General features: G+C 42.2%; 1 protein-coding gene across 2 annotated transcripts in view; it reads left to right on the top strand.

Annotated features, from left to right (window-relative positions):
• Positions 1-2,070: 2,070 nt before the first annotated feature.
• Positions 2,071-23,202, top strand: part of VAChT (Vesicular acetylcholine transporter) — a 54,257-nt gene continuing 33,125 nt past the window's right edge. Inside the window, exons 1-3 of one of the 2 annotated variants that reach the window (XM_066735620.1) lie at positions 2,071-2,210; positions 3,673-3,867; positions 21,342-21,433. Coding sequence is in view for 1 of the 2 variants with exons in the window: in XM_066735621.1 (XP_066591718.1) it covers positions 4,822-6,585 (1,764 nt within the window). In the remaining variant the exon portion in view is untranslated. Of the gene's footprint in view, positions 2,211-3,672; positions 3,868-4,671; positions 10,824-21,341; positions 21,434-23,202 lie in introns of those variants that run through there. The other variant, XM_066735621.1, reaches the window with a different exon arrangement.

A 23,202-nucleotide genomic window follows, 5' to 3' on the forward strand; every position in this document is an offset into this window, starting at 1 on the left:
ATCCCTCGGAAAATCCCATTTCCTTGTCAGCTTTCAATTATCCTTCCTACGCGGCGCATATATACGCATATTATCCATTTCGCACACGTTTTTACACACACACACACACATATATATATATATATCCATGCAGTACCTTCAATAATTCGTCCGTTCATTCCAGACTGTGAATTCTGGCTTCATTGATCGGGAGATTGCACGGTGGTAGCACGTAGCGAGATGCTTGCTTATTATATTATTTGTTTCTCATCGTGTCAAGTTTCACTCGTTAGTGGCATATAGAATTTCGCAATGGGACAACAGCATCGTCATTAATATCCATTGATGCAGTGGCCATAAACCTTAAAAATAGAATCAGTCTTAGCGAGCTGAGAGCATCCATATCGATTATTTCATTTATCGAAGCAGAGTAAAGTGTACTGCAGGTAATGAATGTATGCGCTCGTCCCCAACCAACAGTTGTACACGTACACCTATTGTGATATACTATATATACATATACAAATCACATACGATGAAGAAAGCCCTGTATGCATCTTGGACGAAAATAAATGAACAATATTTTAAGGACATAGCCTCGTTTCTCCTGAATTTCATCCAGCCATTAAAATCTCCACGATGTGCAGTTGGGATGTATATATATAGTTGAATAAATCAATATACAGCTATTTGTTTGGAGGTACATGAGCAAACATTGTTTAAGGCCAGTCTTTGTCAGAGTGTGACAAGTTAATTGCTATAAATTTGATTTATCGATTAGAATATGCTCAATGGAATAAAATCAGTTGTTGAAGGAACGCGTGTGTGGACCTTGAACCGGAATGAACGAAGATGTTATCTTTAGTGACGTGATTAAGCTCACACTTGAAATGGTTGATTTAATTGCTAGAGTGGACGTTTATGCTTCTTCACTATAATTTACTTAACTAATGATGCGGGGTAATGCGGTAGAAATTATGAAAAATCATCGAGTTAATTGTCTCTTTGACCTTGCCAACGAGGACTTGGGATGTGGGAGCTGAATTCCTATAGACCTCGCATAGAAATTAATGGGATTTTCACCTTGACAAATGAAATCAACAAACAGACGTGTAAAATAGAGTTTAATAAAGGACAACGAGTACGATATATGTATAAAGCTCACAGAAAGGAACGACGTAAATTGTGGACAGAAGGGATGTAGTATCGCGTACGTCGCGAGGTTTATAATTCCATAATAAAAATTCATTTGGCCCAATTTCGCTCTTCTAGGCCAATTAGGTGGTGTAAGACTTATTGCCGAGCAAAAGTGTACAAAGTTTCGATCGTGCTACGACGACGTTTGACCCGTAGGCCAATCACAGGGGTTCTCCACTGATTTCTCTCACGAGGATTATGCTCTCTGCAGGTTTAATTCTTGCTATAGGTTAAGATTGATATTGTCGAAGAAGGGATGATTATCAAAGGGAGAAGATTCTTAAAGTTGATGAAGTATGAGAGGATCCTGAAGAGAGACGAGGAAATGGCGGATGGTTCCGCGGGTTGAAAAGCACTGGGGGTTCTCGAACCAGGGAGGGCCTGGATATAATGGATAAGGAAGGCTTGTGTGCGATGAACGGGTAAGGTAAGAAGGTAAGAAGGAAGGAAGGAAGGAAGGAAGAAAGAAAAAGAAGGAAGCAAGAGAGAGAGAGAGAGAGAGAGAGAGAGAGAGAGAGAGAGAGAGAGAGAGAGAACTTCGGTCGCGGGCTTAGAGGTACAGGTGAAGCATAGTATATCGACCAGGAGCCAGAAATACCACGCATCATCGACCATGGCTGCTTTCGTACCTGGTGGACGATTCTCTGGAGGGTGGAGGGGCGAATTTTACTCTTTCCCACTCTGAAAGCTTTTCTCTTCGACCCCCTCTCTCTCTCTCTCTCTCTCTCTCTCTTTCTCTTTCTCTCTCCCACGCCCGTTTCCAGCGAGGGTAGCATACAGGTAAAGTGGTGGATCGCGAGGGGTGGGGGTTTTAGGGGCTGACGCACGACAATCCAGACGCCAATCAGGGGATGCTCGACGGCGAGTTTGCGCGTTTTGCTGCGGCTGCCACGGAGGGTTTTCTGCTTCCGCAGCACCGCACCTCCGCCGTTCACCCCTTGGTGGCGGGGAGGACTCCGAGGGCAGACGTTCCAGGCACCCCAACGGAGAGACACGCCGAGACACCCCTGGCATCGGGAGCCCCTCTGTCTTCGGTAAGTCCAACGTCTTATTTCGCTTCTTCTTCAGCTTCTTCTTCAGCTTCCTCTTCAGCTTCTATCGTGCACACCCACCTCGTCCCATTTTTAGCCATCAACGTAACTCTCTTCCTACTCCACCCTTTCCTCCCCATTACCCCTTGTGACACCTCACACCCCCCCCCCCCTCCCCCCCGCGTCCACTTGAGCACATTGCACGTCCATGGTTTATCCTTCTTCCCCCTCTCTCCCTTTTAGAATTTTTTACCTCGTTGCGTTCATCAGTTATTCGTAGATTTTCCACTTTTCGATTCTCTATCCTGTCAAACAGGATCTGACTTTTAAAGCCAGAGTCACCCGCACAAGAGAGTGCGACCAATTCTCCCCGACCGCCATTACGGACCTCATCCGAGCTCTCTGATTGGCCGATCGTACGAATTGATTTTTCTGCAAACTTTCCACAGCCCTGATTGAAATCCTTGCATTTTTTCTCCGCAGTCAATCATACTAATCAATTTTCTCATTTCTTCTCATTTCACTTCCGATGCCCCAGCGCGATGAAACTTCGTTTCCTATTCGCGCAATGTCCGTAAATCTATATAATGATACCTCTCTTCGCAATCATCCTCGATAAATCCTGCAATTTTCCAACCCTATTATAATTTGAATTTTACACAGTGTCTCCTGCAGACTCTTTGGATCGCAATTCATTTATCGTTAAAGAATTTCCTCCCCTGAAGTTATCCCACTCATGCGCGTTACACTTTTGGAGCACTCGAGTTCTCCCTTTAGCCAATCGTGGATTGACCCGGACGATTAATAAAATCGCGACCCAGATCTACATAATCCTTGGCTAGATCCATCAGGATTTCTTTCGTTCGACGAACAAAATAGAAAATAATTCTCAACCCTGAAGAACGCGCAACCCCTGAATTCTATAGCTCTCTGATCGTAATTGCTGCAGAATTTAAATAGAATCGCACGATGCTTTTAAATCTTCAACTACAATTTTTCCTCATAACAGTTATGCAATAGTTTGTATGTTTTACGCTTTATTAGAGCCACGGTAGAGTCTAGGAAGTATCGTTGATCGTGTAGGTTGCTGTACAAGCGTCGAATAGCACGTGGCTGCGAGAATAACTATGTACATCGTGGTCGCGTAGAATAGCAAAGGGGTGAATTCCCCTCTGGGAAGAGGAGCACATGGGCAATGGTCTTCCTCAATTGCGAGATACGGAAAGTAGAAAACACTCCGGGGATGTATGTGTGCATGGGATATGTGTATATAGAATCGCAGCTTAATATAACCCGTGCACGATATATATATACGCATATATGTGTATGGGATAGCGTGCTACGATGAGATTGAAAGAAAATTAGCTGAATTGCGATAAATCGATCCGCGGTATTTCTCTTCAGCATCGAGAGGTTTTGGCCTATGGAGAGATTTCAATGTTTCCAATTTGTCTTCTGCCATCAGGCTCGGTTTAGAGTTCGGCTGAAAAGGTGGAGGGCCCGGGGACGCAAGGTACCAAGGAGTCGGTCAGCGACTCACAGGGGGAGGAAGGATCGGACTATTCAGCCACCTTGAGCGGTCTGCTCGCCAACCTGCCATCTTTGGCGGGCACCCAGCGTCTCGCCCAATCCCTCAAGCAGAAATACACCATCAACCCTGGTGAGTAACTTTTGACACTCGATGACAGAGCCACCCCTTTATGCTCGGTTCGTTCGTTAACCGAGTTTTTCGAGCCTTCCCCCTTGTCTTGCGATGAGTCGACTCGATCAAAAAGTTCGGTCCACTTATCAGAGACACGTAGACATGCAAGTACACGTAAAAAGGACACCACTCTCTCCTCGCTGTCCCGTAATTGACGAGAGAATCACGTGGAAGGCCGCGTTAAAATGATGAATTCTGCAGGACATTGTCTTTCTTGAGGTATACTCGGTATATTTAGCTTAGAAAGACATACGCGAAGAGAGCGAGTTGTGAGAATACAGAGAATACTCGAAGATCCAGTCACGTTCGGTCGCATCCCATGAGTTAGGAGTGTGCGAGAAGGGGAGCCTCCACCCGGTAATATGCGAGACAAGTCTGTGCACGATAGAGTGCATAGGATGATCGAGTGAACGCGATATAACAGCGGTGTTTATGCGGCATCCGCCGAGTCCTGGAGTCTGATCGAGGACTGGGACCATGTGGGCCGTTTCGAAGGTCGGGTTGGGTCGGGTCGGGAGATTTGATCAGGCCGGGTCAGGGCTCCCCTTTAGACTGGCTAATGTGGTAGCTCGGAGTCCAGTGTTCTGGGATCCTCCCGCGAGTCCCAGAGGAATTATTGCGCGCGAGACACCAGAAAAAAAGAAAAAGAAAAAGAGAAAAAAAAAAAAACACAGTCACAGAGATGTGCGTGGCGAGTCGCGAAGATCTCTAAAGAGTGTCGAGCTAAAGTGAATAGAATGGAAATTTCGTGATCTGTTGTAGGTTTCCCCTGGCCCGGCCTGATGCGCGTCGACCCAAACGCGACGAACTCTTGGTCAGTCCCAGGCTCGCGATCACCAGGTGATCGCGTTTAGTCGAGGCTAGTGCTGAAGGAGGTCGTTGAGAGTCGCGACCGTAAAAAAATCATCGGCCATGAGTTGGAACGTACCGATAATCAACCTGGAGTTCCGGGAGCTCAGGGAGATCGTCTGGGCAAAGCTGCAGGAGCCACAGTCCCAGAGAAAGCTCATCCTGGTGATAGTATCCATAGCCCTGCTGCTGGATAACATGCTGTACATGGTGATAGTGCCGATAATACCGGATTACCTCAAGTACGTCGGTGCATTCGACGACGAGGATAACGAAGTTCCGGTAAACTTTACCGGAAGACCGCCTCATCACGGTCAGGACTCGGCCACGGGGATACTGTTCGCGTCCAAGGCCATCGTCCAGCTGATGGTGAACCCGTTCTCGGGAGCCCTCATAGACAGGATAGGCTACGACATTCCCATGATGATCGGCCTGTGCATCATGTTCATGTCCACGGCGGTATTTGCCTGTGGCAGAAGCTACGGGGTCCTCTTCTTCGCCAGGAGTCTTCAGGGTGTGGGATCCGCCTTTGCGGACACTTCCGGTCTGGCCATGATAGCCGATCGATTTACCGAGGAGAGCGAGAGATCGAAGGCCCTCGGGATAGCCTTGGCCTTCATCAGCTTCGGTTGTCTGGTGGCTCCACCGTTCGGGGGTGCCCTCTACCAGTTCGCCGGCAAAGAGGTACCGTTCCTCATCCTGGCGTTCGTCAGCTTGATCGACGGGTTCATGCTGCTGCTCGTGATGAAGCCGATCAAGGAACAGCTGAAGGAGTCGAATCAGCAGAGGGGACCAACGATACCGATCTGGAAACTCCTGATGGATCCTTACATCGCGGTCTGCGCCGGTGCACTGATGATGGCCAACGTCTCACTGGCGTTCCTAGAGCCAACGATATCCCTCTGGATGGAGGACAACATCACCACCGACAACTGGAAGATCGGCATGATCTGGCTACCAGCCTTCTTCCCCCACGTCTTTGGAGTGATGATCACGGTTAAAATGGCCAGGCAGTATCCTCAGCATCAGTGGCTCATGTCCGCCATCGGCCTGGCTCTGGAAGGACTCTCCTGCTTCATCATCCCATTCTGCACGAGCTACATAGTCCTAATGATCCCGATCTGCGTCATCTGCTTCGGCATAGCCCTCATCGACACCGCTCTACTGCCAACCTTGGGCTACCTGGTGGACGTGAGATACGTATCGGTATACGGTAGCATCTACGCCATCGCCGACATATCCTACAGCCTGGCGTACGCAATAGGACCAATAATAGCCGGCGGGGTCGTCGAAGCCATAGGCTTCACGGCCTTGAACATCTTCATCGCGTTCTCCAACTTGATGTACACCCCCGCTCTCTACTACCTCCGGAACATCTACGACTTCAAACCGTTCCAGGACGAAGCCAACGTGCTGATGCAGGATCCCCCGGACAAGGAGTACCAAACCTACGTTCTTCAGGAACAAAGACCGATGCAGGGCGAGGTTGGGAATCACTTGAACCAGAGTGCAAGGATGGAGACGAACGTGGATCAAGGATACGATCAGCGGAGTTATCAGAGCTACGATCAGGCCGCCGGTGGTGGTGTTGGTGGTGGTAGTAGTGTGAGTGTTGGTGCTGCTGGTGTTGCCTACAATCAAACCTCCAGTTACGATCCTAACGCAGCTTGGGGCGATCAGCCCAGTTACGGACAGCAGAGGAGCTATCAGGAGTCCTCCGGGGACCATCGGAGTAGGATCGATGCTGATGCCAATCCCTTCAGGAGGCCAGAGGCCGGAGGAGGAGGAGGCGGGGACAGCAACCCCTTCAGGCAGGGCATCTTTTAAGTACGATCGATCCTGGCGGGCAGAGAACTGCTCGAGAGAGAGAGAGACACAGTCTTCGGAAGAGACTCTCACTCGGCTTCCAGAAAACATCGGCTTCCGGTCAGTTCCACGTATAGCCTATATATCGGCGGTGAGCGATCGCGACGACGTTTTCGAAGCTCGGAAACTGGCTTTTGTGCGGTGCTGATACACCTCGACGCACTCGATGCAGGCTTCCATCAAGGAATGTGGCGGTTTGGTGCTCTCGGCTTCGGGCCTATGTCGTTCGAAACCAATGCGGACTAAGCTAATGGCGCGCTCGCGTTGCGGAGGCTTCCCTTCAGCAAGGATCTTCGCTCGCTCGCGGATATTTTCTTCTCGTCGATTTTCAGTTTCATCCTTCTCCTGCTGAACCGAAGTATCATATCACTAGTTAAGGTCTCAAACTCTGTATACCTTAAGGACTATTAGTCTAAGTTAATTGTATAGAGCTGTACCATATATTGCGCGGGATGCATATATATATATATATATATATATACGTGCTCTTTCCCCAAAATATATTTATAGCTCGCTAAAGTACCTATATATATATCGTTCTCTATATATAGGTATTCTTGGTTTTCCACTTTATCTCCTATTTTTCTCCTTCTACCACGCCAGGACTACGTGCAATATCGCGTTAGGGATTAAGCTCTTCGTTCCTTCAGCCTCTCTGCTTTGCAGGTTCCGAGAAACAGTGTGCTATATGTACATGATAGTGTATGGTGGTGTGTCGAGGGGCTTGTTGGAACCTTCGAAGCGTAACATATCTGTATTTTTATGGGCATTTTCCAATTAAGTGTATTATTTTCGTTGGAGCCTCGTCTATCCGGTTGGTCGCGCGAGGGGAGTCGCACGAGAGATACACTTATATATATATCATTAGTTGTACCTCTATGTGTACATATAATACCAATATATATGGTCATGAGCTAACGAGTCGCAAGTAAAAATATTTGTTCAATGTTTTGCTTTGTTGCTGAAAATCCGAACCTTACCCATTAGATTCGTTATCGTTTGGTTATTGCATTCTGTAGCCTCTTGCAGCTTTACTATATATATATACTATGTAGGAAGAGAGGTTGAAATTGTCATTTTTGCTTTTGTGTATGTGATTTCGGGATATTTATTCTTATTTAAGAAGAGATTCGTTGATACTCGAAGAGATCAGAACGAGGATCCAAAAAATGAATTCACATCAGCAATGAAAGGATTAGCTGTAGCAATTTCGGTGTTAACCATCATTTATCGCGCCGGAGCAAAGACTGCGAAACCTAAAAATCCTCGAGGTAGGAGTACGAAACGCGACGATAGCTCGACTGTCTTTGCTCATTGAAACCAGTAGGTAAAAAGAGTAAAACATTAAAAAATTAGTACAGTCCAAGGGAAAATTTGCAAGAAATTTGCTAAAATAATTGCATAAAAAATCACTTTTATAAGTTGCATTTCGGGGAAGGTCTGCGTATTGCGGTTTAGGATTACTACTCCTGCCTTAAGAATTTTTACCCTTCGTGGCCTTCGAAACCGCGAGTGCTTTCAGTTATAAGAGTGCCTGAACGCAAACTTTTTATCCCTGTTATCGCGAAACTCGTGTAGTGCAATATATATATAGATATGGTATAATCGTTGCTTCTCCTCGCAGCTTGCACCACAATGTATATCCGATCTAGAGAGTAAGGTATATAGGGGTTCTATATAGGTATAGCAAAAGATAGATATTCCTACATATACTACACACACACATATATATATATATATATATATTATTATCTATAGTACATGGCAGAGAGTCTTGTTGATTAATAAAAGTTATATCGCGTAACTGCATTTTTCATTTCCATACGAGCTGGCCTCTCAGAATATTATTCATCATTATTATTATTATTCCTGTATCATTATATAAACCGTATAATAGCTGAAGTAGCGAAATAGCGTTTGGTATATATATATATATATATATATATAACAACTCAGAGAATTTATTGTTTTTTGACACGTAAATTAAGGTGAATTATATACATATATACGATGTGCATTGAATTTTATTTGTTGTTAACGTTAAATTATGTTCCTGCTCGTTATTACTATATATATATATATATAGTTATCATGTGTGCAATTGATCGATCGATTGTTTCGAAGCATTCGTCGTATTTTCAAAGTGTACAATAATAGCATGTAATACGTAATTTAGAGAAATTGAACGAGACCAGAGGAAATAAAGTGGAAATGCGTGATAAATTAAGCGTAAGCACGGGTTTTCATCCATGTAAGGTGGGACAGTGTTAGTGTGTGTGAGGATTTTGAAAATCAAGAAAATGTGCGAGTAACTTGTGGGAAACACGAACAAAAATCGAGAATGTGTTACTGTTTATATATATATATATATATATATATACGTAAAACGCAGTGAAAAAATGGTTGAAATTTCCCATCGTAAATTTTCCACAATTTTTCACTGTTTATTTCACGTAAAAATATAGCAACGAGTTTTCTCCATTTTTCGTATTTTCCACAGGGCACCTATAAGGGGGGGGGGGGGATGGGGCGTAAAACGAAATAAGAATGATACAAAAAAAAAATACCAGCTGGTAGATACAAAAAAAAGTAAAGCGCAGCTTCTTATTTTCTCTCGTGTAAATATTAAATAATAACAATAATAACGCTAATAAATAATCGAATAGATCCGCGTGACAATTCCCAAAACCGCGTAGGTATAATTCTTGCAGCCTACTTGTATCATATCGTTCGAGTGTCGTGAAAGTGGTGAAATACTTTGGATGTACTAGTGTATAGATAAAAAGGGGCGAGTTAGCTTAAGTAGAAAAGGGGAAAGCATAGAGAGGGGGGGGGGGGGGGCATTGAAAATTGTGGCGCGTTTTTCGCGAGGCTCTGCATCCTCGCGAGCTAACGAGATATTTTTTTCACTCCGAAACGACGAATAAGCAGCATATCTCGCGTACACATACATATATATATTTAAAAGGATATCTTATCATTTATTATACAGTGTGTAAGATTAATATAATAGGAAAATAAAATAGACTATATATTTAAGAGGCATATCGCATTAAAAAAAAGTCAATAGTGCTAATGAGCTATATATAGCTTTATGGAAAAAAAAGCTTCAATTCTTCCCTTTCTTCGAATAAATTTTCTTGTTTATCCTCGTCGATTGGAGGAACGATCTTCACCGGCATCCTGACGATAACGAATTTCTTTGGATTTCGCTGATAATCTATTGTACGTATGGTATATATAGGTGTATCATTAATTTATTTATTATACACGAGAAGATGCAATTGTGTGGCGAACCAAGAGTTTCCGGTGTAATTAATTATAACTCGTGCTTGCCCGCCTTAAGGGAATCTTTGATTATTTTTTCTTCTTTAATAATTCCTGTTACTTTTGCTCGATTGTGCGTTATACATAAATATATCACGCATCGCGATTATTTACACTGGAAGCTCAAGTTTCGAGCGCGGCGAATCGCAACGCTGTGTGTGTGTGTGTGTGTGTGTGTACTATGTGCGTGAATAATCGCGTAGAGGCTCCTTATGCACGTTATTGTGTAAGAGAAAGAGATACCGAGAATAGACATGTATCTATATGTGTATATTTCAAGAAAGTAACGAGTATCGAATTGCGTACATGTAATAATTGAGAAAACGAAACGAAGATGAGCGAGCGAACACAAATAAACAAAAACCTATGACATTGTAATGTTGTTGAACCGGTTATTAAAGATGTCGTTGTTACCGAATAATAGTTTGTGTTTTCGAATGAACTCTTATTGACATTCACTATCATCCCCCCCCCCCCCCAAACCACCCTCCACCACTTGTTATCCACAGATGATATTTTTTAATAAATCTTTATCTTGTCTCGTTATTTCGTATATATATATGTATATATATACGTGGTTTAACGTCATCTATATAACATACCTATACCTATTTATTGTTAGTTTATCGATGTTGTTTAATAAAAAGGAGTTCATAGTAAATTATTGTCAAGCATTATTACTGCTCTCTCTTTGTCTCTCTCTCTGCAATTTTCTTTTTACTCGAACGCTCCTCGAGTCCCTCGTGCAGCAGGGAGGTTCTCGTAGTGCAGCTGTGCAATAATGAATAAAAAAAAAGCGAAGGATCTCGAAGCTTAAGAAGATTGTCAAGCGGCACGCGCCAGCAGGAATTCGAGTATAATGAAAAACCAAGTGGTTGGGAACGATGGAGGAAGATGGAAGGTGGTATTCATGGCTTGTCTGGGGGAGGGGGGGGGGGGGGGGGGAGACCAGTGTCAACCTAACCCCATCAAAGTGTAATAATATTTATATTAGGGCGCGCCTAAGAGGGTAGCACCGTGTGCAGGGGAACAAATATTTCTAGGGGCTTTACGCACCGACTCTCTCTCTCTCTCTCTCTTTCTCTCTCTCTCTCTCTCTCTCTCGTGGAAACACCCTACACCTATGCCAACATTCAAATATCGATTTCTATTAACGACGCGTAGATACCCCCCCCCCCCTCCCTTTACCTTCCTTATATTGCATTATCATGTTAACGAAACTTTAATATTTTATATATATGTTAAATTTATATTTTAAATAAAGTTAATTATTACTATTATAAAATTTTTGTTGAATGATTCCAACGAGTTGACAAGTTTCGAGTTATTTTAGTTCATGTCCACAACTGTACATCATATGCGTATAACAGCTCTCAGTGGGCATAAGAATTTAAGAGACGCGTGCGAATAAAGTGAGAGCGGTTGCTAATCGCGTTAATGATTCCTGAAATCCATGACGAAGTTGCGTCTAGTGTTACGATGTGCAGTTACAGTAGAAGAAAGTGTTGGTAATCCCGAAATCCGATTATTCGCCTCATTGATCCTCGACAACGGTGCATCCCTCCCCCTCCCCCTTCCACTCCACGTGTGTTCAATCAATGTTTCTTTCGCCATCCTGTGGAGAATACTGGGATCCCTCGCGAAGCTCTTTTTTTCCCTTTTTTATCGCTTTTTTCTACTCCTCACCTGTGGTCCTGTATAGTATCAAGGAAAACTAGCCCCTTTGTGACTCTTTGGATCTTGTATCTTAGGTCACTTTGTACTCGTCAAATGTCCCTTTAAGTCTAGTTACTTGGAGTTTTGATTTTTATTGCTTAAATTAGAGGGGATTTTTGGATAAAAAAAAAAATATTAGCCAATATTAATTATAAAAAGAGGTGTAAATTAATGAAATCAAAGAATTGATGATCATTGAGTAAATGTCTAATTGGAAATAATATTTATAAATAAAATTGATCGAAACTGACTTGAATTAATACGTCTAATCGAGAACATGGAGAAAAACTTTTCTCGACATCAATTTTTTAATTTCCTCCATGTGATCCTTTTCATTCAATATTTCCACTGCTCACCCACGTTAATGCTTCTTCCAAGTCTTCAATTCCTTGGATCGTGGATCATCACAGCAAAGTTACGTGCATGAAATAGCTATTTAATTCCAGACACTTTAGACTAAGACTTTTATTGGATATATCAGAGAAACTCGTGATTTTGGGGTTTTTGCCAGAGGATCTAAGGGTTTTCCGCTGTCGATTCGAATTTCTTCTGGGATAATCAGTGGAAGGGTCTAGCATCGATTAATCGCGCCTAGCCAATCTTAGAAGGGTCTCTCGGTGTAAGCATAGAAAGAGAGAGAGAGAGAGAGAGGATCGCGGAGATGCTGAGGGTGACGAATGGCCTAATCGAGTTCTCACCCCTCCCCCCTCCCTCCTTCCCTCACCACCCTCTTCATCTCGCTCTCCCTTCCGTTCCAGGCATCCCGCAATGTCCAGCATATCCACTGAATCCGATTTGTCGCCTCGTTTACTCTTTAGATCCATCTCGACAGATATCCTATATAGCATATATAGTACATAAGATAAACTCTTTGTCAAATCAACGAGACGTTTATTCGACAAATTCTCTCTTAAAATTCTTTTAACACTATAAATTGTCCGAGGTTCAATTTTTTATTCAATATTATATATATATAAATAAATAAACTTGAGCCTATATACATATATGATATACCCAGCTGGCTAAGAATTCTTGAGTTTCATCGTAAATGGGGGTGGAATATGATGATAGGGGAAGGGGGAGGTGTATTATTAATGTGTCTACGAGGGTATATAATGCGAAAACATGTTTCGGGTGAGCGCGATAAATTTCGAGGATGTTGTCGCTGGCGATTCACCCCCCCCCCCCCCCCCCCCCCCAACAGACTCGTCGGGGCGCGCGTAACGGTTATAGTACAAGGTATTAACGCGGAAACAGATGTAGGCGTAGACAGTGCGGCTTGTCCCCTTTTCTTGGCTACGCAATTTGTCAACGGGAGCAGTGGCCGTTATGCGCGACGATCCGTCGATAAGCCGGCAGGCCTTGATAAATCGTGCGATCCGCACAGCAAACGGTATTATCGCGCAGAAAACGAGTTACGCACTTTTGTGAAAAAATATGAAGAAAAGAGAAAGAAATAGAAATTTGCCTTGTAGAAAATTTGATTTGGCAATTGCAATTGTAATAAGAGGAGGGAGGGGATGCAGAGCGGTAGAAGGCAATTTGTCTGTGAAAATTCTGTATTTAGGAGGGGTCCGATGAATAGGGAAAGAGTGGCTACATAGGGGTTGCAGGGGGTTGGATAGATTCAGGGATGAATGCAGGTGGCATGTCCGAGTATCCCCTTGGATGAAGGATTCGCGTGCTTTATCTGGCGTTCAGCAGTGCCGCCATCTCGCCTCGGGGCTGCACAAGCTGGCTGGCTGGCTGGCTGGCAGTTGGGACGAGAGAGCAGCAGGAGCCTCGAAGCCTCCGACAAACGCGGATCGTGTAAGGGTCGAGGAGATAAAATGAGATCGTGTCCCGAGGCCCTAGGGTGAACTCTCGGGCAGAAAAGAAATTGGTACATCGTCCGGGAAGAATGGGCCGGTGTCTCCGCCACAAACGAACATCGTCCGAGCTTACCATCTCATTCTTCCCTCTATTGAACCCCAAAAGAAAGAGAAACCTCCGTGTTACATCAAACAAAAACCACTCACCCCACTTTCTCTTCATCCTCCCATTCTCATTATTCTTACTCACTTTATTTATTCCATGCAAAAAATTCATCAAGGCGAGGATTCTGAAGATATTTTTTATTTTCATACATGAAATGTTCCATAGTTACTTTTCAAGGTCATTTTCTTTATGCAACATTACCGTGTAAATATTCTAATTCCGTAGACGAATAATTCTTGCTATAAAAATACAAATTGATATTGTACAGGTATACCGAACTATGAAAATTTCTGAAGAATAAAGAGAAAGTTTCGTGTTACATGAAACACAAAAACCACTCACACCATGTTTACCTGATTCTTCGTGCCCCCTATTATCATATACCTATTCTCTTTTGCTACTCAATTTATTTATTCCATGCAAAAAATTCATCAACACGAGGATTCTGAATGGATTTTTTATTTTCATACACGAAATACTCTGTAGTTACATCTCAAGGTGATTTTGTTTATGCAACATTACCTTGTAAATATCGTAATTCCGTGGACGAGTAATTCTTGCTATAAATATACAAATTGGTATTACATGTTCAGTGTGTTATCGCGTGAAACATCCTGTATACAAATGTACTGAACTATGAAAATTAGTGAATAATAAAATGTAATTAGAAAATTTACTAAATAAAATAAAATCCGCACTACTCAACATTACAATTGAAACACAAAAAATTGACATACACACACGTTTGCATTGAAATAAAACAGAAAATAAATGTTTTCATTGGAATCTGCAACTTTGAGAGGATTATCGTAGAGTTTTGGAGAAGCACGTTAAAACCATACACAGGATTGGTATACATGTATATATAACGTTAAAAGCTTGCGAGAGAGACTCTGACTGAAAGTAACACGAGCCGGGTCGTAAAAGCTCCACTGCCACTTATCGATTCGCGTCCAAGGTATCCCCGTGATAAATCCTGTGTGGCACACGAAAATCTCTGGTCCCTAAAAAGACACTACCTTGGTCATCTATATATAGGCATGCACACATTCAAACGCGATACATCGATCAAACGGTTCACCAGTGCACCAAAATTTCTGCACAATTGGACGAATTTATGAAGAAAATTTCGCAAGGTCCGATCCAAGGTGTCGGGACAATCCCATTATAGCAATTACCAGTTAACCGTGAATCGTGCACCGATAACTTTCGCAATTTCCCTCGGTTCTCGCTAATTCTCAGCGACTGGCGCGTCGAGCGCCATATGCGGGGAGGACGTGAAAAAGGTCGGCAAACGTTCGCCAGCCAGACAACCGCGAAGAATCGTTCTTTGCGCAATTCCCATTGCGCTATCTCTCGCTGCGAGACACTGTAAAATTTAATTTCGCGATATATATATATATATAGGGTGCATTACCTTGCCAAACGCGGCGCGCGAATCGTTTCATCTCCACCATGTCGAAATTGAAAATAAATGGCTATTTACGTCTCTATTAGTTTCCTTGCAATTTTCATCAATTTCCCTTAATTCCCAGCTATTAAACGTATCCATTATTCCAGGAATGCCATTCGGTTCCCTGAAATCATCTCGATACCTCCATTCGTCAAAGACTATATTTATCGCTCGGCCATTATATATCCACGCCTCGGAGAAATAATCTTGCCAAATTTGTGTGTACAATTAACGCGGGGAATCATATATGGGATTGTGCAAAGTGGATGATTAGTCGCGATAAGTAAAAAGTACGTGGAATATTCGCACTTCCGGTTTGTGCGGCAAAGTGGGTTCCTACAGGGAAATTTCTGGAAAATGTCCTGCTGGAAGTTTATGAAGGAGCGAGACGAAGGGGTAGAGTTATTGCTCCAGGAATGCCACTTGCTTCCCTCAAATCAACTCGATGTCCATTGGTCAAAGATCACATTAACGCTCCCAGGTATTATTATATAGGTATGTGTCTACACCTGGAGGAATTAATCTTGCCAAATTTACGTGCAATTCACAGGATTGCGCAAAGTGGATGATTAGTTGCGATAAGCAGGAAGTACGTGGACGTAAATCGTTCGGGAAGCGTGAAACGGCCGCACTTCCGGTTCGTGTGGCAAAGTGTTTCCTGCGGAGGTTTTTCGAAGGGGTCGCGCGGCAAGTCTATCAAGAGGGGCGAGAAGTGGGGAGGGGGTAGAGTCGGTAAAGGGCAACAATGCCGCGAGCAACCACTTCAGCCTGGGCCTTTGTCTGAAAATCCCACTAGACTTCCCCCACCCCTCCTACTCTCGGCGGATTTCCCTCACCGATACACCGCAAGCATTCTTCCTCCTTTCTTCCTTTCCGCTTGCCACAACCGAGACACACACCCCACAGCCCCTTTAACCAACAACACTTCACTACCTTTTCTCTCCTACACTCTCTCGATCCTTCCACGTTTCTCGGCACAAAGCACAATTTTCCTCCAATTTTCTCCTCCACGCCGAATTATAATCCACTTTAATTTTTTCGTCGCTCTCAACAATCACGCTTTGCTATATATATACAATAGCTATACAGTGGCAATAAAGTATTTTTTTCTTTTTTATACTTTTATTCATTTATAGAATAAAAGGGAGGATACACCTAAAATGGTTTTTCATTTTCTTCGGGATTGCAGGAATTAATCGCTGGTTGGTCGGAAAATCTATAGTTTGGAGGAAGGATATATTATAGCAAGAGAGAGAGAGAGAGAGAGAGAGAGAGAGAGAGAGAGAAATCAATGGAAAAAAATGCTCGTTCCAATTCCGCAAGGAACGAATAATGGCTTGATTAACTGACGACGCGTCGTTAGTTGGGCCACCCCGCTCAGCCAGTTTCACCCCGAAGGGGCTAACAGGGTGCTGGGGCTGCCAGGGAAGTAAAGGAAGGGGCTCTGTTACTCCCCCCCCCCCCCCTCCCCAACCCCTCCTCTCCTCGCTCTACCCTTAGTCCCCACCAATCGTACTTTATTCGCCTTTGCACGATCACGTCCGCGGTTTTTTTACGCTCGATAAAAAGCTCTTTTCGGCCCTCTTCTTCCCCCTTTCTATCCTTCCACCCCTCCTCCCCTCCTACCCACCACTTGACACAACTCGCGATTCTCCTTTGATAATTATCCCAACCCCTCTATACCCGTTCTGCCAAACCTCTTACGAAATTAATGTCTACGCCACCTCAAGCATCCTCCAAACCATGCAATAACTTTAATTAATTTTGTACTTTTAAACTTTTTGGGCAATTCTTAAATTTTAAAATTCTAATTTTTATGGTGGCTCTTTTGGAATTGATGTTTTGGTTGATATTTTTTTAGATAGGGTCTTGGAAATTTTTTTATTGCGCGACAAGTTTTACTTTTCTGCAGGGGATGATCTATAAAATCTTGTAAGTATGGATCGTTCCATCTTTATCCTGCAACCGTTCTCCTATTTTTTTTATCGCCAATTTCACTCGGATCCAATGTCGGATTAAAATTACGTGTTTGCGACAGTAAAAAGGTTTGTGGCTCTCATAAATGAAGGCCTTCTACTGGCAATAATTAAAATAGCAATATTCAAAGTTTTCTCATTTTCTCCCTGCTTTGGATTTAATCTATTTTTCCAAATTGAGAAATAAATAAAAGTGGAGCTAATGAGACAAGTCGAAGCATCGTATTAATTAACATACACACATATATATATATATATATATTAATTAAGATAAACAAATTTTCCAAGAATAAAAATACACGTGTTTCAAGTCCATTCGTATAATGCGGTGAAAAATTGAATACTCGTTTTACACGAAAAATTGATTTCCCTTTTTACCTTCTTTGTGTTGTCAAGTCACCCTATAGAGTGTATTATAGACCGATGTGTATCGCCTCGTAGTTGGTCGTTGCACGATAACCGAGAGAGATAAGAGGCTGGACAAAAGAGGCGAGGAAAATAAGCCAAGTAAGAAGATTGGAACGGTGAGAAATTTTGTGAAGGAATAGGATAGACTCCCCTCCCTCTCCCATAAGCAGCGGAATAAATTGCATAGCTCGCGCGTGGCATATATGGGGGACGTGCTAATGCTGTTTTATGTCCCGGCTGATACGGCCGTAACGCAACATGGTGCCTCGACATGCTAAGCCGCCACTTGTAGCCAGCAGAAGACGCTGGATGACTGCGGAGAGGGGGGGGGGGGGGGATCGGAGAAAGATGGATAAGAACCGCTTATGACCAGCCGAAGGGGAGGGATCCAAATGACACCAGGACTAAACGACAAAGCTCAAAGGACCTCTTTTCAAACTGTCATAATACTTCTATATACTTTTAATGCACCAGCCAAAGATGCGAGCGATCTAAGAAAAATCCTTGATAATGATTTGATTAAATACCTTATTGAAGAATTTGTCATTCGATTATAGAGTGAAGCGAGAGTGGAATCATGTCACGAATAACTGCATGTTAACGGGCTGAAAAATAATGTAGAATTTTCCCTTGGTATAATTTTACACCAACCAAAGAAGCAAGGAATCCAAAAAGAAAACGATCGACAATTATTTGCTTGATTCAGAATTCACGATACGATTATACAGCGAAGCGAGTGGAACGATTGGAGGAAGCAAAGTTAAGTTGGAAAAGCTGCGAGGTGCTTAATGGTGGCTTCTGCATGCAGTTATTGCCTTTCTACGGGACTCTCGACCCCGAAAACCATCTTACTTTATTCATAAGGCAGGGGGAGGCTTTTATGATTATATTGTTTCGAGGGTGCACGAATATGGTCGAGGAATATCAAAACTCGCCCTAGCTCTCATTATCATCTCCTTAATCTCCATAAAAAACTATACTCTGCTTTTTACTCTATTTTATTATATAATTATTTGCTATTTATATAGTTGGCCAATTACACACATTCTCATTATCTTATTGTACTTGTGTCGGTATACGCATGGAGTATAAGTATAAACTATGTATAATACTTATACTCCATCGATATAATAATCAAGTGTAATTATAAATTAACTTTCACTTTAAAAATTGCATATTTAACAAAAATATTACTCTCGATTTACAATAATTTTTCTAGAAACATATCTCGTAACACACAGCGAGAGAGACTATTCCTTCTTAATCAGAATAGTACACGAATTCTCATCAGCAAACTCAACAACCGCCCATTCGCAGCACGAGAGATAAGATCTTGATGTGAATTTTCGTGTAAGGAGTCAGCGAGTTAATTAAAATGGTCGCGCAATGGGACGCTACAAAACGAGCGATATGCCAGAAGAAATTGCCAAATTGGGTCTTAATCAGGCCACCGTTCCAAATTAACAGCGTTTTTTTTAATGGCATGGTCCTTTTATTTTTTTTTTTTTTGTTTCTTTTGTTGCCATTCCAGATGAAACACTATTAAATTTGAGTTTCACATAAGAATTTAAATATCCGTTCTAGAATTATTCTGAGAGATTTTGTATATTGTAGTGAAATAAAATGAGACGAAAATATTAGGAGTGTAAAGTAAAGGAAGGATGAAGTATTGGATTTCATAAATGTTTATCCAAGATGAATCTTATCGAGGAAACCTAACTCCCACTTCAAAACAGTGTTATATATAGAAATTCATAAAAAATGATGAAGCTGTCCACCTTGAGGTTAATTCGAATGGTCGAATCCAGCACGAAGAAGAAGAAGAAGAAGAAGAAGAAGACAGTGGAGGAACGATGAGAATGCATGGTTGGAGTAAAATGGAGAATATATGGCGGACGAGTTGGTAGGTGGAGAGTCCGGACATGGTCAATGTGGTATTCCGGGTGGAAATGACGGGGGAGGGGGTGCAGGACTCGAGGTCCTTGACGGCGGCACGCAAAATGCAAGCGATGTCCTTGAAGCGAGAGGCGGTTTCTGGTTCGAACGATCATTCTCATTGAAATTCCCTGGCTATGGGCATGCAGCACAGGAAGACACGACTGGACGAGCTTGCAATTTCCGGGCGGAGTATATATATATAAGAGCCGCGCCGCGCTACGTGGCACTGAACGAGATACGTGTGTTTGTGCGTGCATGCGGGTGCGTGTGCCATGGGGTGCACGACCCTCGTAATCCCGTGGCTGAAAGCCTCGTTTAATATTTATGATTTATTTCCCTTTAATTCGACCTGCAAAGCAGGTCCCTCTGTTTATACTCCCTGCTCAGCTACAGCCTGAATCTTTTACTTCTAATCTTGGACCTTGGAAACAAATGCAGATATATTTGAAAAACGGATTTTACATTGTTCCATAGTATAATAATGATCGTCCAAGGTATCCTCTTAATGTTTCGAATCTCTCCTCTGCTTGTGGGACCTGGTGGAACAGGGAGATAGCTGCTCCATTCGTCAGGGAGGAATTACTAGCTTTCGTGGAAACAATACAGAGCCATTTGTCACTGTCCCTCCTTTTCTCCTTTCACCCTTGTGACTTTCGCACCACCACCACCCGATACGGATCTACAAGATTGTGATAACAATAGACGATACCTAATATAGCATTGTACACACTATACCATATATACACATGCATAGAGCGATCATCGAAACTCATTCACTGTTATAAAACTGTGAAATATATTTTACAGCTACTTTGATAATATATATGTGCTGGCCCCCTCCAATCGGCCCAAATCAATTCAACTTAATTGCGTAACACACCAACAGAGCGAATGGATGGAAAAAGGAGTGAAAAACTGAAGGCTTAAATTGGCAAGAGTTTATCGTTCGAGGAGACAATGCCCAATCCGAATAACTTCACCCCAGGCAACGTCCTAGTCGGGACGAAAATTACCCTCTGTATTAACTCGTGTAATTGAGATTTATTAATCCGGCGGTTGGTCGTTGGCCACGCGTTTCCTCGCTTCGCCCCATCCAAACGCATCCGGCTGGCTGCTCGCATCCCATAAATGAGCCTCCTCCTCTAATACTATTATTCTTATTATTATACAAGATTCACGCCGAAATCCCATGGATGTTCCAACGACGATATTCCGCTCTTGCACAATTTTATCACGTCCGTTCATATTCCCACGTTGTTGCTCTGGGCTGCGATAAATCAATTCCTTCTCGCGAAAGTAACGAGAAAATATTTCTACAAGATTTCTACAAAAATCATGAAACTATTTAAAGTAAAAATATACAAATTTTCAATAAACCTCCAAGCGAAAATAATTTCACGTCCAGAAATTACAACATTTCGCATAATTATCGCTATGTGCATATAAACCAAGCACAAAAATATCTATATACATATATATACACAAGTTCAACAACCGAATTTCGTATCGCTGTAGGATTAAGCGTTTCACTTCCATCTTCAAGTTTCATCCCCTTTGGCTCGAAACGCGCGACCGTTCTTAAGCCTGGTGGGCCTAACTTGTAGGTGGGACTTTCATTAAACGGCTCGATGACGGATCGCTTTGTCCCGTTGGCATTAAGGGGCTGGGGCAGCTCAAATCACGTTTAACCGCATATCCTCCCCCTTCTACCACCCGCCAGATATTAGGATTCTCTCGCCAAGTCTTAATCCAACCTCGATTCACTATATATATATATATATATATATATATATATATATATATATAAATATATGGTCCTGAGACCTTACGCTCCTTCCATAACTTCCTATAAAGGACCCTGTGTACACTATACATATATATATATATATATATATATATATAAATAATGCGTTTTCTTGCAGAGGGATGGCGGGACACTGTGGTTGGTGCCTCGCGTCGATTATTGGTGACCCTCGGCAGTCTCTCCAGGGACAGCTCGCCGTTTCCATTCACGGTAAGTCGCCACTTTGTTCATTCTTTATCGCCTCGTCCATATATATATATATATATAGTTACCTTGCTCGATCTTTATTTATCGTGCTTCGTCCTGTTGGATAACCAACAGGCGCGTTTATTATTGTTATATATATAGCAGTAAAGTCCTGTTAAGGATCAAGGAATTAAGGAGGGAATTCGAACCTGCGATACAGACTGATACGACTGGAATATATTATTCAACCCCCCACTCTCTTATATCACCCCATGTGGCTGTCATATATACAGCTGATGTAACGAGATTTTATCTCGGATGATAGTGGTGGTGGGCGCCATTTGCATATTCCAGCCGCGATCATCGTCCTGCGGAGATCCTTCCTTTCGGCAATGCGACTTACCCACTAGAGGGTGCCAGGCTACATTTCGATTTAAATTTCAAACCCCCGGAAACGCCCCCGCAAGGCTACGTGCCCCGAGGACATGCATTATGCCGTGTGAGATTGCTGCGAATAATCGAAAAGGCGTGCCACCCTCTCTCACCCTTTTTTATAATAAATTTAAATTTTATGGAATATATAGTTGAGAAAGTGATTAAAAATTAGAAATTAAATTATTTGAAATTTGTTGTGATTTATATTTACTGGTCCAAATGTTTTGTAAAAGCGAAATTAAGTGTTTTTGATCAGGCTTATAGTTGTGTTGTAACACGATGAAACTTCTTTCAGATCCCATAATAGAGCTGGGAAAAAGTTAGCTTACCTTTGGTTCGTCAAACTTTCTGAAATCCATTTAGATACAAGAACATATTTATATAGGGGAAGTAGAAAATGAACGTGTCTGGTGAAACTTTCTTACGCATCGTAAGTAAGTGGATAGAAAACTTTGCCACTTCGTATAGCTTCGTGAGGAGGAAATTCTTTGGATTTAATTAGTCATTAATAATTTATATCCATCGTATATATTCTAATATAAATATGTGATTGATGGTGTTTGCGTCGCGACACAACTTTTGACAGTCTTGTATAAATATAGTATATGCGGTATAGTAATACATTTTATTGCCTATGTAAGAGTGAAAGGGACGTTGAGTGATAAAAAAGGAATTATTATAGGGTTAAGATGGAAACTCTTTGCAATTTTTATTACCAAATTTCAAATTAACATCCATGCAGTCAAACGTAAAGGCTTTGATGAAATTGGAGCAGAGAAAGATTCTGTGTCAGATATTCGTGTTTGAAAAGTTATCGAAAAGCTCGCGAGCTAAGGATCGAAAGCTCCCTGTATATCTATATACATATATATATATATATAGAGCATAGAGATAAAAGATAAAACGAATTCTAGGAGGGTAGGGTGTTCTGGGAGATTGTGCATGCTTGGTCATTCAAGTTTTGCTCAAACACGTATACACAAAGTTTATCCTGACTTTACGATCATCTTGATACGAGCAAATACTGCTTGTGCGGAAAAAATTAAAGTTAATTTTAGTTTATATTTCTATTTTTATGTAGCAACTAGTTTTTCGTCAGCAACTTATTTTAAATTCAACTGACACATTAGCGTGTATAGATCTCATTAAGTATTATTATTATTGTTTATTTACATTATTCTACTCTGATCCAGGAGATAATATTAATAAATTCATTGTGTAAAGGAATGAATAATTATTCGAAATTAATCATTAACACGTAAAGGTACAGTGTATTATTTAACTTGGGAGAAACAAGAAACGTGTGTTGCCCCGATGAGAATTTTATACAAATCTGACGTTTCTATGGTTTCTTAACT

Source organism: Prorops nasuta, unplaced genomic scaffold (genome assembly GCF_024137725.1).
Source record: "Prorops nasuta isolate Cenicafe-Biocafe unplaced genomic scaffold, Cenicafe_Pnas_1.2 PNAS00014, whole genome shotgun sequence".
In the NCBI taxonomy this organism is placed as follows: Eukaryota; Metazoa; Arthropoda; class Insecta; order Hymenoptera; family Bethylidae; genus Prorops; species Prorops nasuta.